The sequence below is a fragment of the Sapajus apella genome, unplaced genomic scaffold (assembly GCF_009761245.1).
Source record: "Sapajus apella isolate SASKATOON/1434 unplaced genomic scaffold, GSC_monkey_1.0 scaffold106, whole genome shotgun sequence".
NCBI classification, from domain to species: Eukaryota; Metazoa; Chordata; class Mammalia; order Primates; family Cebidae; genus Sapajus; species Sapajus apella.
Window position 1 is genome coordinate 5,715,119 of NW_022437046.1, and position 26,705 is coordinate 5,741,823.

Genomic DNA, 26,705 nt, shown 5'->3' on the forward strand with positions numbered 1-26,705 from the left:
GGTGTATAGCATGGGCAAGCATGAGAAATGTGGTTTGCTCAAGTCTCAGCCTTACAGCAGTCTATAGCAGAGTAGTGGGTATTATCCTTGTTATATGTAAGAGAGCCTGGTTTCCCTGTCCCTCCTCAGCAAGGCAGCAGCTGCAGCTTTATCAGTTCGAATTAAGCCCAAGGGCAAGGCACAGCTCAGCATTAAACTTTCTAAATGATGCCTTGGACCTGTGACCAGGGAGGGAAGGGTGCATTCCAGGAAGGGAGCATGGGCAAGAAGCTGTGGGGAGTACAATCTGCTTGAGTCTCGGTTTCACAACAATCCATAACAGGGTGGTGAGTATGGTCCTAAGTATGAGTAGGAAAGTTTAGTTTCTCTGTCATTCCTTGGCCAGGTGGTGACTGCAGCCACATCAGCCCAAACTCAGCCTGAGGGCGGGGGCACAGCCTAGCATTAAACTCTCAATGTGGTGCCTAGGGTCAGGACTGGGTAGAGTTGGGCCTCTCCCAGGTAAGCATTGTGAGCTACAGGCTCTGGAGAGTGTGGTCCACTCACATCTCAGTCTCAACAGTAGCCACAAGCAGGGCAGTAAGGACGCTCCCAGGGGTACATGGGAGCACCCAGTGTCCCCTACCCTCCTAGGAGCAGTGTAGCAGCAGCAGTTTCATCTGTAGATTCCTGGTATCTAGGCTGTCACAATGGCATTTAGCCAACACTGTCCTAGTCTTGGATGCCTGTGGGATTTCGTGTTGATTTCCTTTCTGGAGCAACATCTCTGGGCAATCTCCAGAGAGCTTTCTGTGTCAGGCCTGAGGTCCACAAGGGTTGAGGGGTTCTCCCTAGCTGAGATCGTAAAAGCCCATTTTGGAGTGTGGAACTCTGGGGATTTCTCTCTTCTTGTTTTTTTGTACCCAGGAGCCTCTCCAGGCTTTGAGTCAGTCCCTGGCTGGGCAAGTTGCCTTGAACCCCTCTTTATTTACTTTTGGTGCATCTTGGCACTTCTATGGTGAATCCTAGTATTCTCTCCTAGACAATCTTTTTAAAATGTATCTGCTTACTATTCTGGTTCCTCTCTGTGGAGGAGACACACACTAACTGTGTCTTGTCAGCCATTTCTCCCTCTTTTCCTTCAAAGTGCCTGATATTCTTAGGTACTGGCAATGAAAAGAGGAACAACACACCTTCTGAGAGCCAGAGGAATTTATGACAGCTCCCATGAGGAGAGGGCACACCACAGTATGCAGGGCTACATGGGGAAGCACCAGTACCCAAAGTCAGTTTCATAAGAAAAGGACTACTGGAAATTCTTTGCAGGGAGCAACCTTAATTAAGTTTAGTGTGATCGTATCTATAGCCTGTCACTTCCAGACTAAATAAAAGTCACCTTAAGTGATCTTAACAACATTATACCTCTTATCAAGGAGAAATTGAGTGGATGCTTTAGCATACTATATGCTGGACTAATAACCTTTTAAATTGTAGCAACTACACCAGTATTGAAATAGGCATCAAATCAATGTGCCATGGAAAGGATTTTTGGAAATCATTTTATAGCTTGCTTACTAGCTCATTTATTCCCCTCCCCCCCCCCTTTTTTTTTTGAGACAGTATCTCTCCTGTTACCCAGGCTGGAGTGCAATGGCGCGATCTCGGCTCACCGCAACCTCCGCCTCCTGGGTTCAGGCAATTCTCCTGCCTCAGCCTCTTGAGTAGCTGGGATTACAGGCACGCGCCACCATGCCCAGCTAATGTTTTGTAGTTTTAGTAGAGACGGGGTTTCACCATGTTGACCAGGATGGTCTCGATCTCTTGACCTCGTGATCCACCCACCTCGGCCTCCCAAAGTGCTGGGATTACAGGCGTGAGCCACCGCGCCCAGCCCCCTCCCCCTTTTTTAGTCCAGTTTGCCAAAAATATTAGTGATCTCCTTTTTAGTTCATGAAATAGTAACATTGAAGAAAAATTTGGGAAAACAATGAAAAATATTCATAATCCCATCATCCAACAGAACTAATATTTTGATTTTTTGGTTAATAGTTTCCAGTACTTGTGCATATGCAAGTATGATTTTTAGACTACATTTTGAATAAACATGTTCAACCTAGTAACCCAAACTCAGAGACAAGACCAACCAGAGATTCAGAAATCACAGATAGCTACGTAGTCCATGTAGTCAGTGAACAGGATGGCCAGGTATGTAGCTTGGTAGAATTGCCTAAGGTGGAAAGCAGGCAGCTGCAATGGCTCTTCATGTGGTTCCTATGAGCCTCAGTTGTGGTTTATGTTTCATAGGGTTTTAGGCTGGAGCCAGAATAAGACGATAATTGAATAACAAATTATTTTCTAAGAAAAAAGGTATAAAAGATTATAACATCTGGTCTCATTTTTGCTATTAACATGTCTGTTATTGCTGTAGCTACATTCTGGCTCTGTGTGTGTGTGTGTGTTTGTGTGTGTGTGTGTGTGTGTGTGTGTAGGTTACTATAATAAGTTACATACTAGTTAAAAGATAGATTAGAGAATGATCAGTTCCCTGAGGGTAGGTGGGGAACAATTTTAAAAGCTCTTTTTAAATAGCCTAAATGGCTTCTTACCAGTATAAGCATAAAGTCCAAACTTCGTAGGACAACTTTCCAAGGCTCATGCTTTCAATCACTGTATTCTACTTCACCTCTAATATGATAGTGTATTTTGTTTCTATTATGAATGCTGTCTTCACTTGGAAAGCTACAGTCACACATGCCCTGGAAGTCATAGTTGGCATTGTTTTGACAATACTTATAACACTAAAAGCTCTGACTATGTAGATTTTATGTCATATACCAGGCTGATGATGCCTTGACACTTTATAGAAACACGACCTGCTCCTTGTGTCATGTATTCTAGGTCCCTTCTTATGCATTATGGTAAACCATAATGTGATTTAAAAGGAACTTGTAACTTTTGGGCTTTTAATTCTCTGTCTTGGCAAATAAGCTAACTTGCTTCCAAAATCTAGTTATATCATCTTTGTACATGAATTTTTCATAGCTTGAGTCAGAGACTAGAAAATAAAATTCATTGATACCTATTGTATGCCAGATATATGGAAGATAATCCTCATAGCAACCTTTCATGACAAATATTATCCTTATTTTATAGCTAAGGCAACTGAGTCTCAAAGAGATTTAAGCAGCTTTTTAAAGTTGGTAAGTAATAAGTGATAAATCTGAGATTCTAGTCTAGGTCTGATCCCAAAACCTTTGTATATTATTTCCAGTGTGATCAGATGAGTCAAAATAAATGTGTATCAGAGCATATTTGTGTTTTATTATAACCTTGAAAAACTTCGGCTGGTAGTTTGCCAAAATATCTGAATCCAGAGGTTCCAACTGAATGAAATTCTATTATACACTTGAGAAACTCTTAAAACTATAGTAAAGTGTTGTGAATATGAACACCTAATTAGAAGATGCAGATGATACTCTGACCTTGCCACAATTTCATTTTTATTTTGATTGTATCAATCTTTACTTTGGACATGACCATATGGGGAAACTTATCCCTATTACTTATTTTGTGGAATGTGCTGGATAATTTCTGCAGATATGAATTTTATATTAACTTTGATGCTACAAGCAAGCAAGTCAAATGCAGCTCTTCATCATGATGAAATGTTGGCTAAAAGAGTGACCCTGATATTAATAAAATGTTTTATTCTTCATGTGACTTAATCAGTGTGCATGCAAGAAGAAGAAAAGAAAAAAGCTTAGATTCTTTTTTTAAATTATCTCCAGAATTTCTAATTTTTATAAATTAAGGACCAATAAATGCCATTTTGTTTTCACACATTTGACATTTGTTCCTTTGACTTAAATAACTTTTCCACTCTTTATTTTCCTATTTGTGGTGATATGAATAATTTTTCAGAAAATATGTATTTCCTGATAAATTATCATGTGTCAATAATGAACAGTTCTATGGTGCTAAACTTCACCTGTTCTCCAGACTGCCTACCTCTCTCTATTCAACAATTTTCTCTTTAAGTGAGATAAACTATTTGAAAATCTGTATTTCTTAGCACACGGGTTCTAATCTGGACTCTGCTTGTCTTGCTAGGTTCATCTTCTGTAACTCTCCCATATGTACCCCACAGTTTAGCTATATCAAACTACTTGGTGTTTTCAGTACCATATGTATTTTCATATCTCTGCCTTTAACATTCTTTGTCTGGTGAACTCCGCATAGCTATCACTTAGGACCCTGCTTCCTCTAGAAAGCTTCCTTTTAAACCTTCCTCAGTCTCCTGCTAAGATCAGATGACTTTTCTGCTCTCCCACAGAATACGATGTATATTTTAATTACAGCATTTAGGCCACCATATTGTAATTATCTGTGTACTTCCTAACTTTCTCCTAATATACCTCAGAAGTCAAGAGGGAAAATGGTAGAATATGAGGTTGAGAGATTTGGGACGGAACCAGATCATACAGGCCAGAGTAGAGTCTAAAGTTTATTCTAAGAACAATGGAAAGCCAATGGAGGGTTTTAAACAGGAGAGTGACATGATCATATATATAAATATATATGTATATGTATATCTATATCTAAGCATAGAGATAGATTTGAGACAGGATCTCACTCTGTCACCCAGGCTGGAGTGCAGTGGCACAATCACGGCTCACTGCAGCTTCAATCTCCTAGGTTCAAGTGATCCTGCCACCTCAGCCTCCCTTATAGCTGGAACCATAGGTGTGTACCACCATACCAGGCTAATTTTTTATAGAGACATTGTGTCAGTCCAGGCTGGGCTGGTCTCAAACTCCTGGGCTCAAGCAATTCTCCTGTTTTGGCCTCCCAAAGTCCTAGGATTATAGGCATGAGCCACCATGCTGGGCCCAGAATTTACAAAGGAAGAAAGAAGTTCCAAAGCTGATTTGGAGATTTTCTCTTGATAGCCTTGTTATAACCACAGAAAGTATGTTGTATTGAGAGAAAGATAATATGGACTATCTTTTCTGTGTTTTCCTGAATTTACTAGGATCTAAAAATTATTGCCCTCATTTTTTTTCCCATCTAATGAAAATATGTTTGATTCTAAATACGTGCCTTATATTTGCACTTCTGCTTTTTGAATTATTTTATTTGGTTTCTCTGATTTTGCCTTGATTCGTATTCTTTTTTTTTTTTTTTTTTTTTTTTTTTGAGACGGAGTTTCGCTTTTGTTACCCAGGCTGGAGTGCAATGTCCCTATCTCGGCTCACCGTAACCTCTGCCTCCTGGGTTCAGGCAATTCTCCCGCCTCAGCCTCCTGAGTAGCTGGGATTACAGGCACGCGCCACCATGCCCAGCTAATTTTTTTTTTTTCTATTTTTAGTAGAGACGAGGTTTCACCATGTTGGCCAGGCTGGTCTCAAACTCCTGATCTCAAGTGATACGACCGCCTCAGCCTCCCAAAGTGCTGGGATTACAGGCGTGGACCACCATGCCCAGCCACAAAGTTGCATAAGGTTTCAATAAGCAGAGAGATAGGTTGGGGACAAATGGGACTGAACAATGGAAAGAATAAGCATTCCAGGCAGAAGAGACAGAGTGAGCACAAGATGAGCAAAGGCAAAGCAGACTAGAGTTAATGGTGTGAGATCAGAGACCAAAGGCAGTCAGCTGTGACTGAACTACAAGCTGCAGTGGAAGAAATCAACGAAGCCCAATTATGAAGCTCCATGTATGCCTTACAGTCCTTACAAGGAGTTTATTCATTATTTAAACTAGCAGTTACAAGTAGGATGCACACACTACAGGGAGAGAGAAAAATATGTTGGGATGCAGGAAGAAAACTCCTTAACTTCTATTTGTGGCTGGCTGCGGTGACTTATGCCTGTAATCCCAGTACTTTGGGAGGCTGAGGTGGGTGTATCACCTGATGTCAGGAGTTTGAGACCGGACTTGCCAACATGGCAAAACCCTGTCTCTACTAAAAATACAAAAATTATCCAGGTGTGGTGGTGGGTGCTTGTAATCCCAACTACTCGGGAGCCTGAGACAGGAGAATTGCTTGAACCCGGGAGGCGGAGGTTGCAGTGAGCCAAGATTGTGCCATTGTGCTCCAGCCTGGGCAACAGAGTGGGACTCTGTTTCAAAAAACAAAACAAGACAAAAAACTTCTATTTTTATATAGTTACTTCTTTACCTCTTTTTTTTTTTTTTTTTTTTTCCTGCGAGACAGAGTTTCACTCTTGTTGCCCAGGCTGGAGTGCAATAGCACCATCTTGGCTCACTGTACCCTCTGCCTCCTGGGTTCAAGTGATTCTCCTGCCTCAGCCTCCCAAGTAGCTGGAATTAGAGGCATGTGCCACCACGCTCAGCTGATTTTTGTATTTTTAGTAAAGAAAGAGTTTCGCCATGTTGGCTAGGCTGATCTCGAACTCCTGACCTCAGTGATCTGCCTACCTTGGCCTCCCAAAGTGCTGGGATTACAGGTGTGAGCCACCACGCCAGGCCTTATTTACCTCATTTTTGAAAAATATATTTTATGTGTTTTAAAGTGTGGATAGTATCTTAGCACCACACTCTGTATACACAGAATGTGTATACAATTTAAAACAGTTTACAAATAAATATACATATTGGGGTTCCTTTAAAATATTTTTGCTATCAAAATTGGAAAACTAGTCTTTAGACATTTTCCTGCCTTGTAGCCAGAGTGGTATTTTTTAAATGCAAAACTTATTATATTAGTTCCTATGTGTATGTGTAGTTTTTTTTTCTTTTTTCTTTTTTCTTTTTTTGAGATGGAGTCTCGCTCCATTGCCCAGGCTGGAATGCAGTGGTGCGATCTTGGCTCGCCACAACCTCCACTTCCCAGTTTCAAGTGATTCTCCTGCCTCAGCCTCCCTAGTAGCTGGGACTACAGGTGCTCACCAACCATGTCTGGCTAATTTTTTTGTATTTTTAGTAGAGACGGGGTTTCATCCTGTTAGCAAGGATGTCTTGATTTCCTGACCTCGTGATCCGCCCACCTTGGCCTCCCAAAGTGCTGGGATTACATGCATGAACCACTACACCCAGCGTGTTTGTGTAGTTTTTTAACAACTGTTCTTTCTCCTCAGGATAAAGTCCAAATCTGAATCAGATTTTAACATGGCTTTAAAAGTTCTTAATCTAGTTTCTATAAATCATGTCTGCCAGTTTCATCATTGGATCACTACACCAAGTTGTTCATGGTTTAAGCTAAGCTCTTTTAGTTCTTCAAATGCACTTTGTTTTATTCTAGATGACTCCTCTACATAGAACTATCCTTTTTTTTTTTTTTTTTTTTAAGAAGGAGTCTTGCTCTGCTGCCCAGGCTGGAGTGCAGTGGTGCCATCTCGGCTCACTGCAACCCTCTGTCTCTTAGGTTAAAGCAATTCTCCAGCCTCAGCCTCCGAGTAGCTGGGACTACAGGCGTGCACTGTGACACCTGGCTAATTTTTGGATTTTTGGTAGAGATGGGTTCTCACTGTGTTGGCCAGGCTGGTTTTGAACTCCTGACCTCAGGTAATCCACCCACCTTGACCTCCCAAAGTGCTAGGATTACCGGTGTGAGCCACCGCACCTGGCCTCATTTAAAAAAGAAAAATTATTTCATCTGGTTAATTTTAATTTATTATTCAGATTTTAGCTTAAGTGTTACTTCCCCAAACAGCCCTCTGTTGACCCCCTAGACAAGGTAATAACATTACTCTTTGCATAGATTCTCATAGCTCTATAACTTTCCTTTTCGGTGGTTTTTTTGTTGTTTTCTTTGGGTTATTTTTTTTGGTTTTGGTTTTGTTTTTTTTGTTTTGACAAGATCTCACTCTGTCACCCAGGCTGGAGTACAGTGGCACAGTCGTGGCTAACTGCAGCCTCGACCTTCCAGGCTCAAGTGATTCTCCCACCTCAGCCTCCCAAGTAGCTATGACTACAGGACTATGCCAGCATGCCCAGTTAACCTTCTGTATGTTTTGTAGAGACAAAGTTTCTCCATGTTGCCCAGGCTGGTTTCGAACTCCTGAGGCCAAGGGATCTGCCCACCTTGGCCTCCCAAAGTCCTGGGATTACAGGTGTGAACCACCATACCTAGCCCCTTTTTGCATTTTTAATGGTTTGAAGTTCTGAGACAGGAACCATATTTCTCTTGTACACTCACTTATCCCAGTGGAAATGCTTTGCTTATCCCAGTGAAAATGCGTGGAGCATTAAGTGCACAGTAGATGTTTGTTAAAAACAAATGGGGTCCTCATTAAGGAAATACCAATCCAAATCATAATGAAATACCATTTCAAATCCACTAGGATGGCTGTAATCACAAAGACAGCCAGTGATAAATATTGGCAAGAGATGGAGAAATTAGTATATTGCTGATAGGAATATAAGATGGTACCAATACTCTGAAGAACACTTCCTCAAAATACTAAACCATGTGACCCAGAAATTTCACTCTGAAGTATATATGAATGAATGAAATAAAAACATATGTCCACATAAAAACTTGAATATGAGTCTTCACAGCACCACTATTCATAATAGCCAAAATGTAGAAACAAAACTTGGGTCTTTCTTTTTTTTTTCTTCCTTTTTTGAGACAGAGTCTTGCTCTGTCGCCAGGCTGGAGTGCAGCGGCGTGATCTCAGCTCACTGCAACCTCTGCCTCCCAGGTTCAAGCGATTCTCCTGCCTCAGCCTCCTGAGTAGCTGGGACTATAGGTGCGTGCCACCATGCCTGGCTAATTTTTGTATTTTTAGCAGAGACAGGGTTTCACCATGTTGGCCAGGGTGGTCTCGATCTCTTGACCTCATGATCCACCCACCTTGGCCTCCCGAAGTGCTGGGATTACAGCCGTGAGGCACCATGCCTAGCTCTAAATGTCTTTCTTAGCTTGGGCTGCCATAACAAAATATCATAGACTGGGTGGCTTAAGCAACAGACATTTATTTCTCACAACTCTGGAGGCTGGGAAGTCCAAGAACAAGGTGGAATTTAATTTGGTTCCTGGTGAGGAACCAAAACCAAAAAACGTCTCCTTCCTGCCTTGTAGATGGTCACTTTCTTACTGTGTCTCACATGGCCTTCCCTCTGTTTGTGCTGTGGAAAGAGAAGCAAGCTTCAGGCTCTTCCTCTTGTAAGGGCACTAATCCCATCCTGGGGACGCCACTCCCACATGACCTCATCACCTCCAAAAGTCTCACCTCCAGATATCATCACATTAGGGGTAGGAGCTTCAACATATGAATTGGGGAGTTGGGGAGACAGGCATACAAACATTCAGTTACATAGAAATGTCTACCTGATGAATGGATATGTAAAATATGATATGTTCATATAATGGAATATTATTATGCATCCATAAAAAGGATGAATCACTGATGCATGTTATGACATAAATGAACCTTGAAAATATTATGCTTAAGGGAAAGAAGCTAGACATAAGACTGTACGATGTATGATTCCATGTATACGAAATATCCCCAACAGGCAAATCTGTAGAGACAAAGTAGATTAATGATTGCCCAGGACTGGAGGGGTTGAGAGAAAATGGAAAGTGGCTGCTAATGGGTATAGGCTTTCTTTTGGGGGCGATGAAAAAGTTCTAAAATTGGGTTGAGGTGATGATGTCTGCACAACTCTGAATATACCGAAAACAGTTGAATTGTATACTTCAAATGAATTTTATGTAAATTATATCTCAATAAACCTTATAAACTTCAGCAAAACTTGGTGGTTTGCTTTAAAGGGGCAAGATATAAAATATTGCATAGAGACTGCTGTTCTTTACATGTTTTCGGACTCTAAATATCTAGAAATGTCAGTTGTGGGAGAGTACTTTTTAAAAGAAAGGAAAATAGCAAAGAAAAGGGAAGAGTAAACCTAGTAGCCACCAGAATAGATTTTCCATCAGAATACTCTTTTATATGTTACCCACATTATTGAAAGGAAATAAATTGTAGAGATGTCTAAAAAGTACATTTAATGGTTCTGTGAGCAAAAGCAGGGAAAATAATCAGACTTTTCATGCTATATAATTTAACAGTAGCAAGAGAATATTTTGAAAAGATTTTGACGAAAACAGTCCTTGAATAAGGCCATTCTACCTTTCAAGATGAATAATCATCCCATTTCACTTTTTTTTACTTTATAGTATGTTGTTACGGTGTGACTTTAAATAACTTAAGCTGTTTTTTTTTTCCTTTACATTGAATAATGTATTTACCTTTGTTCTTTCTAATTACTTGTTTTGGGAAAAAAGACACGAACCACCCCACTTCCTTATTTCTCTAATGAGATAAGTGCAATAACCATCTTATTTCTCTCTTTTCATTTTGAGTAGTAAAAATTATGTAATAACAATTTATATAGTGATTTTTTTTAAAGGCGAGAATAACATATAGTTTGAAATTTTTCTCAGGTGGCTTCATGCAAATTATTTAATGACACCCCTACTTACCATGTTTGTTGGGCTAAATCCGATGTATCCTTAAGTTCAATCTGTACCATCATGCTTGCCTTCTTGGATTTCCTTCACAAGCTTTCCTCCTCTGTGCTTCCATGGTACTGAACACATGTCTCCATGTACTGGTACCGTCTGTTTATCTGCCTGTCTCTTTTATTAGACTGTATGTTTCATTAAGGCCAATGACTGGATCTTATCTTTGTACCTCAGCATCTATAATTGAATTTGGCAAATAGGATATGCTCAGTAAATTCTGAACTAAATGGAATCAGAAAAAAAAGCTTTATTAGATGTTATACGGACTGATACTTGGTCAGTTAATTTTTTTAAGCTGAAGCATAGAATTTTTTTAAATTTTGGATATTAAACCTTTGATATATTGAAGGATAGAATTGTTGAATACATATATACATGAAGTTTCATTTTTAATTTTTATTGTTTTGTTTTTGAGACAGAGTTTCACTCTGTCACCCAGGCAGGAGTGCAGTGGCACAATCTCAGCTCACTGCAACCTCCATCTCCCAGGTTCAAGTGATCCTTTGGCCTCAGCCTCCTGAGTATCTGGGACTACAGTTGTGTACCACCATGCTTGGCTAATTTTTGTATTTTTACTAGAGATGGGGTTTCACCATGTTGACTAGGCTGATCTCAAACTCCTGACCTCAAGTGATCTGCCTGCCTCAGCCTCCAAAGTGCTGGGATTACAGGTGTGAGCCACTGCATATGGCCTGAAGTTTTATTTTTGTTAAAACATATTATTGTATATAATCTTTGACAATTATTTAACATAGGGCATGACCTTTGAATGAGAGACCCTAATTTTAGTTCTACTTACTCTTTTTTTGCCTTAAAAACAAACATAAAGCCCTAAAATGAAAATAGTTTATATAAAATGGAGGCACTTGGGAAGAACTTAGGACATGAACACCGAATCTTTTTATTTTTTTTATGTATTGACAGAGATAAGGTCTTGCTGTGTTGCCTAGGCTGGTCATGAATTCCTGCATTCAAGCAGTCCTTCAGCCTTAGCCTCCCAAAGTGCTGGATTACAGGCCTGAGCCAATGTGCCCTTCCTACAGAATCTTTTTAGATTTTTACTATTTTTCCCAGTCTGTAATAGATATCCAGTCACACTTAATTCAACAATATATATATATTTTTTTTGAGACAGAGTTTTGCTCTTGTCACCCAGACTGGAGTGCAATGGTACAGTCTCAGCTCACTGCAACCTCCTTCTTCTGGGTTCAAATGATTCTCCTGCCTCAGCCTCCTGAGTAGCTGGGATTACAAGGCACCTGCCACCACGCCTGGCTAATTTTTGTATTTTTAGGAGAGGCAGGTTTTCACGATGTTGGCCAGGCTGGTCTTGAACTCCTGATCTCAGGTAATCTGCCTCAGCCTCCCAAAGTGCTGGGATTACAGGCATGAGCCACCACACCCAGCCAGCAACTCATTTTTATTGAGTCTATTTTAAGCATTTTAAATAGTTCTTGGAGAAACAACTCTTTCTGCAGTCATAGTTCTGATAAGCAAATACAGTGGTATCAACAGGTTCAGAAACAAACTGACCAGCTCTTAGTAAACATACACCTTAGCCATTTGGATCGGAAGTGCAAAGGAGTAGCTAACCAGCTATGAGCATTAAATTTTATCCTGAGAAGGGTGGGCATGGTGGCTCACACTTGTAATCCCAGCACTTTGGGAAGCCAAGGCGGGTGAATCACCTGAGGTCAGGAGTTCGAGACCAGCCTGACCAACATTGAGAAACCCTGTCTCTACTAAAAATACAAAGTTAGCCAGGTGTGGTGGCACATGCCTGTAATCCCAGCTACTCAGGAGGCTGAGGCAGGAGAATCGCTTCAACCCAGGAGGCAGAGGTTGTGGTGAGCTAAGATTGTGCCATTGTACTCCAGACTGGGCAACAAGAGCAAACTCCATCTTAAAAAAAGAAAAAAAAACAAACTTATTCTGAGCATGAGATAATACATTTTACAGAAATAATGGAATATTTTTAGTCTAGTAAGTCACTTAGTAGAGGGAATTTAAGAGAACGTATATTGTACTTCTTTTCTACACCCAAATTTCATCAATTATAGCAGTTACTCAGCAGTCAGCTATATCTTGCCACTAGACTTTATAACATTCGTTATCCTTAACTCAGTGCTGTAATGTCTTATCTTCTCAAGTCGCTTTGGCCACCCACAAAGAATTTCATGCTAATTGTTTTTTTATTTGTTTGTTTTAATTTCAGTGGTAGGAATGGGATCCTGGTGCTTCCACATGACTCTGAAATATGAAATGCAGGTTAGTAATGACAAAATTGACAAATACTTATTTCTTTTAATTCAGAGGTAATTCAGATTTGAGAAAAGCACATAACTATGGCTAAAAGATGGGATTTATCATCTCTGGAGTTTTTTACTTCAAGTCTGAGGATCCAAATTGACTAAGTGAAGTAAAGAAATAAGCAGGTGAGTCCATAAAGAAAACAAGTACAAATAGTATAGGGCTTTCTGACCATCTCTGTGCAGGCATATACAATTGAGAGCAGGATTAGAGAGTAGAGTCATGTGGAGACATCTTACACAGACATAATCAATTCACCAGAACAATATATTCTTATTCCGAGACACCTGCATTCTTTCATGTCTCTATGGCATTTGTTTGAATGGTCTAGGTCCCTCTAGGCAGCAAGACTTTAGACAAGCTTGTTTAACCTTTGGGCTGCATGTGACCCAGGATGGCTTTGAGTGTGGCCCAATACAAATTCGTAAACTTTCTTAAAACATTATGAGGGTTGTTTTTTTTTTTAAGCTCATCAGCTATCGTTAGTGTTCATTTTATGTGTGGCTCAGGGAAGCCAAAAGATTGGACTCCCCTGTAGAGCTAGCCAAAGATTTTTAGTTTCCATCCTTATTCTGTGGAGGGCATATATGTCAAGTCCTCAATCTTTTGATCTCTTGATTCCTCATCACTAATCCAGAAACTTCTAAAACAGTAATAGAAATAAAATGTGAGCTATATTGTAATTTAAATTTTTCTAGTAGCTACACTGAAAACAGCACACAGAAATTGGTGAAATTAATTTAATAATATATTTTATTTAATCCAGTATATCTAAAATATTACTTCAGTATATATCATCAATATAAAAATTTATGAATAAAGTATTTCATATTCTTACACCTGGTTATATTTTATACCTGCAATATATTTTAGTTCAATTAGGCTTATTTCAAGTGCTCAGTAGCCACATTGGAGTGTCAAAACCTGCGTGTGGCTTATAGATAGACACATGAGGTGGGGACCATCCATCCCAGAACACTGGCACTTGAGCCAGGTAAAGAGAGTGTCAACATAGGGATATAGTCCAGTGTAGGATGTCAGAGCCTAATTAGGAGTGAGGAGGGTACTTGCACATCAAGGTAGCCCAGGACAGTGTATTAGAGATCAGGGTCGAAAGGTATTCATGCAAAGGGGACAGCTCAATGAGGAATAAGGAGGGTGTCCCCATAAGTGGAGGAGGTCATTTGAGATGTGGTTGGAATCTGAGTGGGATAGGGAGAGTGTCACATAATGAGGACAGCTTTGTGCCATGTTTTGGTACCTTGGGAAGGTGAGGGTGACTTCTCCATGGCAGAGTGGCCCAGTGCAGGATCTGAGAGCATAAGCAGAGTCAAGAGGCCATCTAAGCGGAGGTGCAGCAGCCCAGTACCAAGTGTTGGAGCCTTAATTGAGTGAGAAGGGCATTGCTTAGGAGAAGGAGAGGTAGCAATGGAATCCTTGTTACACACAGGGTAATTAATCAAATAAATAAATATATTAAGGAGAGTGGGAGCCAGTTTTCTTACTGTTAGAGAACAGAGTCGCAAATATGGAAAAGATGAAAAGTAGAATGAACTCTGTGTTGACAAATTGAAATTCGACTTAACAGGGCAAACTCATATGTTCAATACATACATATATAATAGACATAAATATAGATGTGAAAATATATGTGATATGCCTATGTATATATTATATATATGTGTATACATACTTAAATATTTTAATACACATGTATGTATATATATTCTTAAGCTCTGCCCATGAGAGGATCTGGGAACAGGGAACTCCAAAGCCAAAGAACCTAACATTCGGATCTTGTTTTCTAAAAATGATTCTTCTTTAAAAGAAACCAGGGCTGATTCCAAGGGCTGGGGCAGAAAAAAAAGGACAATATCAGCCTAGGTCATCTTTTTATGACAGAAAAACATGGAATGGCTCAAAAAATTATGGGACTACGTCAAAAGGACACTGAAACCAACTTGAAGGGGCTCCTGCTGGCCAAATCGGAGATAATTTGAGCATCAAAATAAATGGTAATGGGTTATAATAGTTATAATATAACCCAATGAGTTATATATTATATATATATATATTATATATATATTATATATCTGAGTCCATACTAAGATAATAAACGATGTATTATTATCCAACACGGTGGTTTTAAATAAATAAATAATGTATAAATGAAATAATACATGAGTATGAATAAATGAATAAAGAAAAAGTTTGATGTTGAACAGTATATTTACATAGTTTCAAAGTACCTCTCCACAAAATTCTTAAAAAAGGGGAGAAAGAATACCTTTACAGTGGTGAAGCCTAGTGGAAAACATCTTAAGCAAGCTAATCATCACTAACAGGACAAATCAAAATTATATGTGGTAATGGAAAAACCAAACCCTGTCAAATATTTTTATTTTATTATTTATTTTTTTTGAGACGGAGTTTTGCTCTTGTCACTTATGCTGGCATGCACTGGTACAATCTCAGCTTACTGCAACCTTTGCCTCCTGGGTACACACTCAAGAAAAGGAAGTGCAAGTGTACTTGAGAGAACGTCATGCAGTGGGGTTTGGGGCTGCTACCTTTATCGGTTTCTCTAACCAAGGAATGGAATATTCATGAAAATTCCTGGAAAAAGGTAGAGATTTATCAGAACTGTGGTGCCACCCATTTTTACATCAAATAAGGTGTTCCTGGAACTATCATGGTGACACCAGTTTCTGCCAGTGCTCTCCAGTGGAGAGCCCCCAATTGGGCATCCTGAGGGTGCATGTGTCTCCCTTGAGGCTTCCCGAGGCAGAGGCATGGTACCTCCTCCATGTGCCAGGGGGTGAGGGGCTGAACAGGGTAGGGGGTTGGGGGAACCCGTGTCGTTGCTGCTCCTTGCTGCCATCCAGAGTCCTCTGCTAACTGCTGATCCCCTTCCCAAGATGGTGACGATCTGAGGGTCTGACCCCTGTAGAGGCGTGTGTGGGACCCCCAAGGTTCCCTGCAGTGACTGATGGTTCCTATCTCCATCTCTGGGCTTCTGGGTTTATGGTGCATCCCAAATCTTCCTTTGTTGTGATGGTGACACCACAGGGGGCTCTCAGGATGATTTAGGCACTGTTCTTGGAGTCCTGTAAGTAAGGCCGGGCCCATGGAGCAGAGTACCTGCCCAGTTGACAGCCATGAGTGGGGCCTTTCAAGCTGGAAAAGGCAGGAAACGGATTCCTCTGAAGTCAGCCCCTTGATTTCAGCCTAGTGAGACCCATTCTGGACGTATGACCTCCACAGTTGTCATCAGTTTGTGCCATTTTGAGTCACTGCATGACTTGTTACAGCAGCTGTGGGACATTAAGACACCCCCTTGAGCCCCAAGTCTGTGGTGTCACTGCTTCAGTCTGGCCCTGCTTCTGCTGGAACTGATGCAGTAGCCTGTTGAGCCTGACTGGATCCTTGGTGGCTGTTGGACCTTTTATCTGAGAACCCCAGGGATGCTTGCTCTGTGGTGGTCATGATCTTGGTCCTCAAAGGGGCAGACATGCCTATACCTCATGCCTGTCCACACCCTCTGCTCCTCCATCCAGCTCCAGTGAAGCATGAACACCCAGCTCAGGGTCAGGTGCCAGTTCCTTCCTGCCCTTGGCAGGCCCCTTATACATGCCAAGTTCTACCACATGGGACACAAGCAAGCAGGGCCCTGCAGCATGCCAGGCTTACAGCATGGATGTCCTGTCTTTTCACTTTCTTAGTAGTGTCCTTTGATGCAAAAAATAGTTTTCAGTTCTGCCGAAGTACATTTTATCTGTTTTTTTTCTTTGGTTGCTTATATTTTTGGTATATCGTAGCTAAAAAAACTATTGCCTAACCCAAGGTCATAAAGATTTATATCTGTGTTTTTGTCTAAGAATATAGCTCTTACATTTAGGTATTGGTCCATTTTGTGTTAATTATTTATGGTGGTGTGAGGTAGGGGTCTAGCTTCATTCTGTAGCACTTGGATATCTAATTGTCCCAAAACCATTTGTTGAAAAGACTGTTATTTCCTTTTTGAGTTGTCTTAGCACTGTTACTGAAAATCAACTGATCATGAATGTGTGACTTTATCAGCTCTCAATTATATTCTATTGACTTATGTATCTATTCTTAAGCTATTACCACATAGCCTTGATTACGTAGATTTGTATTAAGTTTTGAAATTGGACAGTATGAATATTCCAAGTTTGTTGTTCTTTATTGAGATTGTTTTAGCTACTCTGGATCCCTTGCATTTTCATGTAAATTTTAGGATCAGCTTGTCAATTTTTACAAAAAGGTAGCTGGAACTCTGAAGGAATTGTGTTGAATCATCCATAGATTACTTTGGGGAGTATTGACATCTTAATATTATGTCTTCCAGTCCATGAATACAGGATGTCTTCTCATTAAGTCTTTAATTTGTTAAGTAATGTTTTATCATTTTAGTGTGTAAGTCTTGACTTATTTTGCTAAATTTATTCATAAGGATTTTATTCTTTTTGATGCTATAGTCAAGGGAATTGTTTTCTTAATTTCATTTTCAGATTTCTCCTATCTAATGTATAGAAATAGCAATGATTTTTTGCATCTTGATCTTTTATTTTTTATATTCAATCCTGCTGAACTGGCTTTTTGTTTTTAACCTCTAATAGGTTTGTGTGTCCATTCCTTAGGGTTTTCTGTGTAAAAGACCATACCATCTGCAAATAGAGATAGTTTGACTTTTTCCTTAATAATCAGATGCCTTTTATTTCTTTTTCTTGCCTGATTGCACTGGCTAGACCCTCCAGTAACTGTTGAACAGAATTGGAAAGAGCAGATGTCCTTCTCTTGTTCCTTTAGGGGGAAAGCTTTTCAATCTTTCACCATTAATTATAAGGTTGGTTGTGAAGTTTATTGTAGATGCTCTTGATTAGGTTGAAGAAGTTCCTTTATATTCCTAGTATTTGAGTATTTTAATTATTAAAAGGTGTTAGAATTTTCAAAAGTTTCTTTCTGCATCTCTTGAAATGGTCATTTTTTTTTTCATTTATTCTATTAATATGGTTAATTGTGTTGATTGACTAGCATGTTGAATCAGCCTTGCATTCCTGAGATAAATCCCATTTGGTCAAGGCGTATAATACAAGTGAATATCTCTGGTTGAAGGAAACATGCACTAAAGTACTTGAGATTAGTGGGACCACTTGTCAGCAACTTGCTCAAGTGGTTCAGGGGGAAAAAGTTCTTTGTACTATACTTCAAGTTTTTCTGTAAGTTGAAATTATTTCAATATTTTTAAAATAGAAAAAGTATATATATTCTTTTACCCAGTACTTATACTCCTAAGACTGCATCCTAAGGAAGTAATAAGAGACAGAAAAAGATGTTTTACAAAGGTATTTATCACAGTATTTCACATGATAAAGATTTTTAAACTATCTAAATATTTAACAATTGGGAGATTATTAAATATACTATGATATATCTTTGAGTTGTAATACACTGTAGTCATTTAAAAATAATATTTTGAAGATTGCTGACATAGAAAAATGTTATGACATAAAAGCATTATGTAATATGATCCTAATTTTATAAATAGAAAAACTACTGAAAGGAAGTACATTTTGCCTCACATCTTCTCTTCCTGTCTTGCATAGTTTGAAATCTATGGCCCAACATTATAACATCTCCCACCCACACAAATATTTTAAAGCCCTTGCCCCTTACTTTCTGAGAAATTTTATTCCAGATGAAACTTAGTTATCTGCCTATCTTGTGCCAGAACTAGCTAATATTGCTCATAGCAATGAATATCTCAAATATTCACTCAATGCTACAAGAGAATATTATTACATTTCCCTAACAATTTCATTTTCCATTCAAAGAACAATTTAGAATCATAGAATTTTAATAGTAGAAAAGATTTTTGAAATTGTTTCCAATCCACAGATTTTATAAATGGAAAAACAGGCATAGAGAGTGGAAGTGACTTGACTAGAAGTTACGTAGAAACTTAGGGACAAGATTAGGATCTGAATTTTTTGATATCATGTTTAGCATTCTTTTGTTTCCTTCACTCATCTTAGGGCTTTGTTTTGCATTGATGGTGTTAGGAATTTAAAAGGCTTGCGTTTTTGGTAGACCTCTCCTGGATTTCCTTTTCGTTTATTCAACTAATTCTTTTTTGCTTTCACTAACTGATATATATGGTTACTGGTAATCCCGGGGAAAGAGAAATTAAAACAATTCTTAATTTTTTCCCTTGGTGTTTTTCTACTTTTTCTAAACATATGATATATTTGATATTAGAAAAAATAATGCTAGTGAAAAAAGAATGTATTCATCTATTATTCATAAGTAAAAATAAATACTTTTGTCCTAGAAAATAAAACCAAAGACAAATGTTTGTTCACCTGTAACTTTGTTTATAATATGAAACACAAATAGCTTAAATATTCGGTAGTAATATAAGCTAATTTGAACTTTATAATATAAATATTATATATACATATCATATAAATAATAAATGTTTTAGTTATAAATACTACCTTTGTTTCTCCTTTACTCCTTGTTCCAGTAAATGGAATCACCTTATACTCAAAGCCCAAAAACCTGGGACTCATCTTTAATTTTTCCTACTTTCTCACCTCTGCAACACTAAAACCTCTTGATTCAACTTTCATAATAACTCTTGAATCCATCAATCTCTACCTGTCTCCATGGTCACTACATTAATCCATCATCTCCACCATTGTCTCTAACTCAGATTCCTGTAACTGCTTTCTAATTGGTGTCCCTGCCTCCTGCATCCATTTGTCACACTGAAGCAGAACTACTTTTCCTACAAACAAAATTAATCATTTTCATTCTTTGAGCAATGTTGCTAGACCTTATACATGTGTTATGGATGAGCTGTGTAAAAGCTGTGTAAAACATAGTTCCCACTCTCCAGATGGCTTGTTACTTTTTAAACCACTTTAATATTTCCCATAGTTCAAGCTCATAAATTTGAACCACAACCTTTGTGATCTGGTATCTGCAACCTCTCCAGACTCATCTTCAGACACATACCCTATTTTCCCCTGAACTCTCCTCTTTTACCAGTCATAATTTTGTTGGTTATGCTTTTAAAATAAGACTTTCATATTTGGGCTGGGCATGTTGCTCACACCTATAACCCCAGCATTTTGGGGAGGCCAAGGCAAGAGGATCATCTGAGCCCAGGAGTTTGAGACCAGCCTAGGCAACATGGTGAGACCCTGTCTCTCTATATAATTTAAAAAATAAAAAATTTAAACAGACCTTCATATTCATACTCAGATTTGAAAATCTCTCCCCTTTAAACATACATTCAATTCAATTTTGTCCCTTTAAACAAATAAACAGTCAGCCAACATCTAGAATCAAGACCTTTTTTCTGAGCTACAGATTTGTACTTTTAGTACAAAAATGCCTGATTGGCATTTCCGCTTGGCTATATCACATGTCCCTCAGACTCAAAATGTTGAAAATTGTATTTTTTTTTTTTTTTTTGAGACGGAGTCTCACCCTGTCACCCAGGCTGGAGTGCGGTAGCCCAATCTCGGCTCACTGCAACCTCTGCTCCCCCAGGTTCAAGCAGTTCTCCTGCCTCAGCCTCCCGCGTAGCTGTGATTACAGGCACCTGCCACTGTACCTGGCTAATTTTTGTATTTTTAGTAGAGACAGGGTCTCACCATGTTGGCCAGACTGGTCTTGAACTCCTGATCTCATGATCCACCCACTTGGACCTCCCAAAGTGCTGGGATTTGAGGTGTGAGCCACCATGCCTGGCCGGTGTTTTCATAATCTCTGTAAACAGTTACCATCCACTGAACTGTTCAGGCAAAAAACCTGGAGCCATCCTTTAGAATTGTTTCTCCCTCACCTCTATATTAAATTGATCACAGGTACCAGACAACTAGAGATAGTGCCTATACTCTAGAGCCTGCTGAAATTATTCAAACTAGCCAATCCTAAACCTCTTTACCCTGCTTTGCCTTGCCTTTCCCATGGAAACCATAATAAAGGCTCTCACCCATGCTTTTCCCTTGTTTCTTCTGCCTCCTGACCTCCCCAGTCCTTCCCTGTGTGATTATGTGTGACATGGCCTGGTTTACCCCTCATCTTGGGAAGTGTGAATAACAGACTGTCTTTTCAATGGCAATTGTCTCTTCATCTATTGGCCACACCATACCTGAATAATAATAAAACCTACATTTTAAAACACCATGACCAAGTTTAAACCTTTTCAATGGCTTACCATTGCTTTTCAGATGAAATTAGGAATTCCTTTCTATCTAAAATATTTTGCCTAATCTGTTTGCTCCTTATCTCTTCACTCTCATTTTATATGTATTCTCCCCCTCACTAAGTAAGTTTCAACACTGTTGGGTTTTCAGTTCTTCACATTTTGTTCTTACCACAGGACCTTTGCATGTGCTGTTTCCTCTACTTCAGCTTCTCCTCTTCCCTCAGTCCTGCTTTATCTTAATCACTTCTGCACATTTTTCAGGTTTTATTTTATGTGTCACTTCTTCAGTGAAGGTTTCCATGATTCCCTAAGTTAGGACGCCTATTTTATGATTGTGGTATTCTGTGCTTATCCTTTATAGCACTTATAATTATAAGTAAATATTTATTTGTGCAATTAATTGCTTAATGTCTTTCTCTACTGCAAGATTATAAAGCAATATAAGGCTAAGGACCATTCTGTCTTCAGCATAGCATAATGCCAGATACCTAGTAAGTGCTTAATAAATATTTGTTGACTCTCTGAATAAAAGAATGATAACAACTGTTTCAGCTACCTTTCATAGGCTGTTTAGATAAGCCTATGAGATAATACAGAGAAAGTAGATCTTTTAATATCCTACCCTCTAAATATATAAATAGAAAACCTGCAAAACCGGCCCTTTAGTTACCTCAGTAAATTCTGGAAATGTCAAATGGCTATAGTAATATTCTGCTAACACATGAAAACTGAAAAATAAGGAAGACAAAAGACTAATATTCTGCATATTATAAAATTTGTGGTAGATTTAGCTACAGTATACCATGATTCTCTGCCAGCTGTTTTGAATGTTTAAAAGTGATTCAAGGGAAAGGTTTTGGAGGCAACATAATAGAGGGGTATGCTTTGGAGTCCGCTGAAACTCTGGCTCTGCTACTAATTACCTCTGTGATCTTGGACAAGTTACTGAAACTATATCAACTTCAGTGTTCTCATCTTGAAATGGAGATAATAATAGCACCTACCTTAGAACTGTAAAAATTAAATGAGATAATGACTAAAAACAGTTAACTTTAAGACCTTGTATAAATGCTGTTATTTTCATTATTCTAATAATTTACCAGAATACATCATTCACTCTACATAAGGTCTCTTCCTACTTCCTAGAATGTCTTTCTCCACTACCCCATTTCATTTCATTCCTGTCATCACCTTCTCTGGCTTCTGTGTGCCCCTTTTGTTGGAGTCCTTACTCTATATTCAATCATGCTTTCATTCCTTAACCTCTAATTAGAATGTGAACTCCTTGAGGGCAGTGACTGTGTCTTTTAATTGTATCCTCAGCTCTTAACACACTACATGGCATGTAGTGGATGTTCTATTAAAGAATTGATTAAATGTGTGTCTAGTGATGAATAGACTCTGTAAGATTGGTATCTACAATACCTAGCTTAGTGTCCAGCCTGCAGTTTAACGTATAAGGACTGTAATTATTATTACTGTTATTATCATTGCTAATAATAATAAATGTTATATTTAAGAGGTATACTTTACTTGGATTAATAAAATTATTTCCCTGGCCATTAATATCTCTTTTTATGTATGTTAGTGGACACTTTTCCATTTAACATGATATAAGAAGGATGGAGATGCAAAAGAATACCGATAGGACCTACGGACCTGTAGATGATGGATATCATTTTTTTCTGGAGGTGCAGTATCATAGTTTATAATACCAGATGATACGAGCAGCACGATGACAAGTCTGCCCTTCAGGACTAGTGAGTCAGGCACCCTGCTTAGGTTAAGACACTCGGATGATAACCTTGTTTGTTCAAAAACAGTAAACTATATACACTCAGAGTAAATTTGATGATAAATATGTAAAAAGAATTAGTAAAAGAAATGAAATAAGAGCTGAAACCTTTTTTTTTTTTTTTTTTTTGGAGACAGGATCTTGCTCTGTTGCCCAGGCTGGAGTGCAGTGATGCAATCACAGCTCACTGCAGCCTCAGCCACTCAGGCTCAAGTGATCTTTTCACCTCAGCTTCCCAAGTAGCTGGGACTACAGACACGTGCCACCATGCCCTGCTGATTTTTTTTTTTTTTAAAGTTTTTGTAGAGACACAATATCACTGTGTTTATCAAACTCCTAAGTTCAAGTGATCCTCCAACCTTGGCCTTCCAGAGTGCTGGATTATAGGTGTGAGCCTCTGTGCCTGGCATAGTGGGGGGTGGGGAGCTGGGGAGAGATAGCAAGGGGAGAAATGCCAGATGTAGGTGATGGGGAGGAAGGCAGCAAATCACACTGCCACGTGTGTACCTATGCAACAATTTTGCATGTTCTTCAAATGTACCCCAAAACCTAAAATGCAATAAAATAAATGGGGGGAAAAATAAATAAATAAATAAAATAAATAAAAATAAAAATAAAAATTATAAGTATATGAGTATAAATAAATATGAAAGAAGTGATAAAAAAAGAAAATCTTCATCATTTTAATATTTTATTTTGATTTGCATAATGATTGCTACTCCATGATATTCAAGCCTGTTATCTATCTTTGTTTCTTATAGCTATTGGATGAACTCCCAATGATATACAGCTGTTGCATATTTGTGTACTGCATGTAAGTAGTTTTAAAGTTTCATTGTTTGATATATTTTAAAATTTATATTCACCTCATAGTAGATTAATATAACTAACACATTTCTATTACTAGGAGATTGTAATAATGTAGATTATACCTTTTATGATGTCATTGTAGAGTATAATTTCTGGGAAGTTATAATAATGTTATTAACTTTTGTGATCTCAAAACCCTGTAGCCAATTTAGATAGAATCTAAATAACTTAAATTGTGTAAATTGCCTTTCCCAAGTAAATAATGTGTACAAATTTAAAGATTTTCATATTGTGCCATAAAAGTTTTCAGATAAAGTTTCTGTATTCTACAATATAGTTTAACAAGAAGCTTACCACAAAAGTGAGGTACACTTCTAGTTGTATAGTGATTGTGTCAACTTAATCTCCTTTTTGTTTGAAATTATCTTTTAAATAGATACTTGTTTTCTTATTCCAAGGTAGACTAAATGCTCTCAAGAATATACTTGAGAGGCCAGGCGTGGTGGCTCACGCCTGTAGTCCAAGCACTTTGGAGGCCAAGGCAGGCAGATCACCTGAGGTCGGGAGTTCAAGACCAGCCTGACCAACATGCTGAAACCCCATCTTTAAAAAAAAAAAAAAAGAATATACTTGAGAATATACTTGATTGGCTATTTACAAATATGGAAACAGTTTACAGACCATTCCCAATCCAAAGTTTTCTTACTGTATTAACTCTTACTTTATTATCAAGTTAATTTGCATTTCCTGAATGTCAGGAAAAACAATCTTGAAAGATAAAAATGATTATGACAGTAACATTAATAAATCCTAATATTTATCTACTTTGTACTGTGCTAGGCAGTGTACAATGCCATCTCTAATTCTCAACAATTATGCAAGATAAATGGATATTGTCCCCATTTTATAGACAAGGGAGTAAAGCAAAGAGAGATGTAGTAACTTGTCTATGGACAATAACAGAGCTTGATTTAAAAGCATACTGGCCAGGCCATTGTCCAGGTAAACAGTCTCTAAGGAACACTAAAATATCCCTGGAAATATATCATGATGGAGAAAATTACAGTGATCACAACTCCTCTTAAGGAGAGGTTGGAAGAACACTTTGAATAGGCTGCCTGGGTATGTGGTAGAAGTACAGAAGTGGGACCCTTCCTGCAGTGCATGATCAAATAATGTGCCTTCTAAGGAGGGAAGGTGAGGTTAGCTATAGGCCTTCTATCTGAGTGAGCTAGGGTATGCAGGTTTGGGCTCTAGCTAAGTCACTGGGAACATTAGAGGAAAGCCTCCTTCACCCATCACCCTGCAGCATAAGCCTTCTCTAAATGTTGGACAAGTATATTAAGAATATATGTTTAGAGGGGCAACAAATTACTAGCTTATGTAGGGACCTGCATACCTGAGTCAGGCCCTAGTAACAAGGCTTTTGATGGTAGCAGCAGCCAAGCTGAAGCAGCTACTGCAAAGATGCCAGCTGTAGCAGGGGAGGCAAAGCTGGCAGAGTCCAGGAACAGGTGGGAACTCCATCTACTACTGAGTTGGTGGGGCAGCAGTCCCACACTCCCAGGCATAGCTACAGCTACCCAGCCACAGCTCTGGACCTGGGCATCCTTGTACTCTTGGAGGTCCAGGAAGCCCCTTACGCTTGCAGGCTTGAAAGTACCTGCTCCCACTGCTTGGCCTCTTTCCACTCCCAATGCCCACTCCAGGGCACAGCAAAGCTGTGACTGAGCCCAGGTGCTGTAGCAACCTGGCCAGGTGTGCATGTGCTTGGGGTGGTTCCGACATGCCAGCCCCCTGCAACCTCAGCCCCCTCTGGACTTTGGGCACTGACTAGCATGAGAGGGAGGCTGAGGGGGTACTGAGGTCAGCTTGGTATGGGCCTGCAGGCACTTCTCAGCAAGAATAGCCTGGGCACCATGGGCCATATGTTGATGGCAGCAGGAGGCAGACAGGTTCCTGGGCAAAAAGGGGCAGGTCCCTAGTGAAGCCCCACGTTCAAGCTGGGTACAGCATGACGCCTGAGACCCAGGTTGTCAGTTCTGGGTGGAGTTAGTGGCCCAGAGTGAGAATTTATGGTGCTTTTTCCAAACCCTGCCATGGCCACCCTGCCATGGATCAGTCAGCACTCACTTCCTCCGTTCTAAGCCCATAAAAACCCCAGACCCAGGCAGACTCACACAGATGACCAGAGGACCTACCTCAAATAGGAGCTACACACTCTGGGTCTCCTCTCCACTGAGAGCTGAACATTTGTTGGGATGACCTGCCTGCAGATAGGTCATCCCTATGTACTTCAGGTCTCCCACGAGCTCTTCTGTTACTCATAAAGCTCCTTTCTGACACCCTTCAGTTGTCCACATACCTCATTCTTCCTGGATGCAGGACAAGAACTTAGGACATGCCAAATGGTGGGCTGAAGGAGCTGTAACACAAACAGGGCTGAAACATACCCCTCTTCCCTTCTTGCCACATTGCAGGTGACAAGAAGGAGAGAAGAGCTGTGGCCCTTCAGGGACCCCAGACCTAGGGATTCCACAAGACAGGGCTGTGACACCCTTTTTGGTGCTCTTTGGTTTCTGGCATCTCCAGGTTTCCAGGTGCCACTACATTCCCCTTGTCCAGATATGGGTGCCCACAGTGGAAGATGCTTATGGTGTATCTGATCAAACCACAGGGTTGCATGGAGCCAGTGCCTGTGCTGGCTTCTGGAACCGCCCACCCTGCTACAACAGCCAGTGTGCCTGGCTGGGCATGGTGGCCAGACCCGAAGCTTGCTTGTTCATGCACTCCTGACCGTTCCACACCTGGCTTTCCGTTGGCAGGCATGGGATCCAGGCTGGTAGCATGAGCCAAATGCAGCCTGCCAGGTCAAGTGGCTGGAATGAACCCAGTGGGCCGGAACAGAACTCAGGCAAAAGTGCCATCAGCCACAGAGGTTTCCAGCTAGAAAAGCAACACCCTAAGGATCCTGAGACACTTTTAAGTGGTGGAGCCACAATTTGAAGCAATTCTTATCAGACTTGAACTTCATGATACCACTCACAAAGTTAATAGTACACACTAAAGTA

The 26,705-nt window shown here is 39.6% G+C and overlaps 1 protein-coding gene across 3 annotated transcripts in view; it reads left to right on the plus strand.

Moving 5' to 3' along the window:
• ACER3 (alkaline ceramidase 3) overlaps positions 1 to 26,705 on the plus strand; it is a 163,822-nt gene that overhangs the window by 89,041 nt on the left and 48,076 nt on the right. Inside the window, exons 3-5 of one of the 3 annotated variants that reach the window (XM_032259142.1) lie at positions 9,029 to 9,202; positions 12,693 to 12,745; positions 23,586 to 23,638. In XM_032259142.1, coding sequence (XP_032115033.1) covers positions 9,029 to 9,202; positions 12,693 to 12,745; positions 23,586 to 23,638 — 280 coding nt within the window. The remainder of the gene's footprint in view (positions 1 to 9,028; positions 9,203 to 12,692; positions 12,746 to 23,585; positions 23,639 to 26,705) is intronic. The other 2 variants (XM_032259143.1, XM_032259144.1) reach the window with 2 other exon arrangements.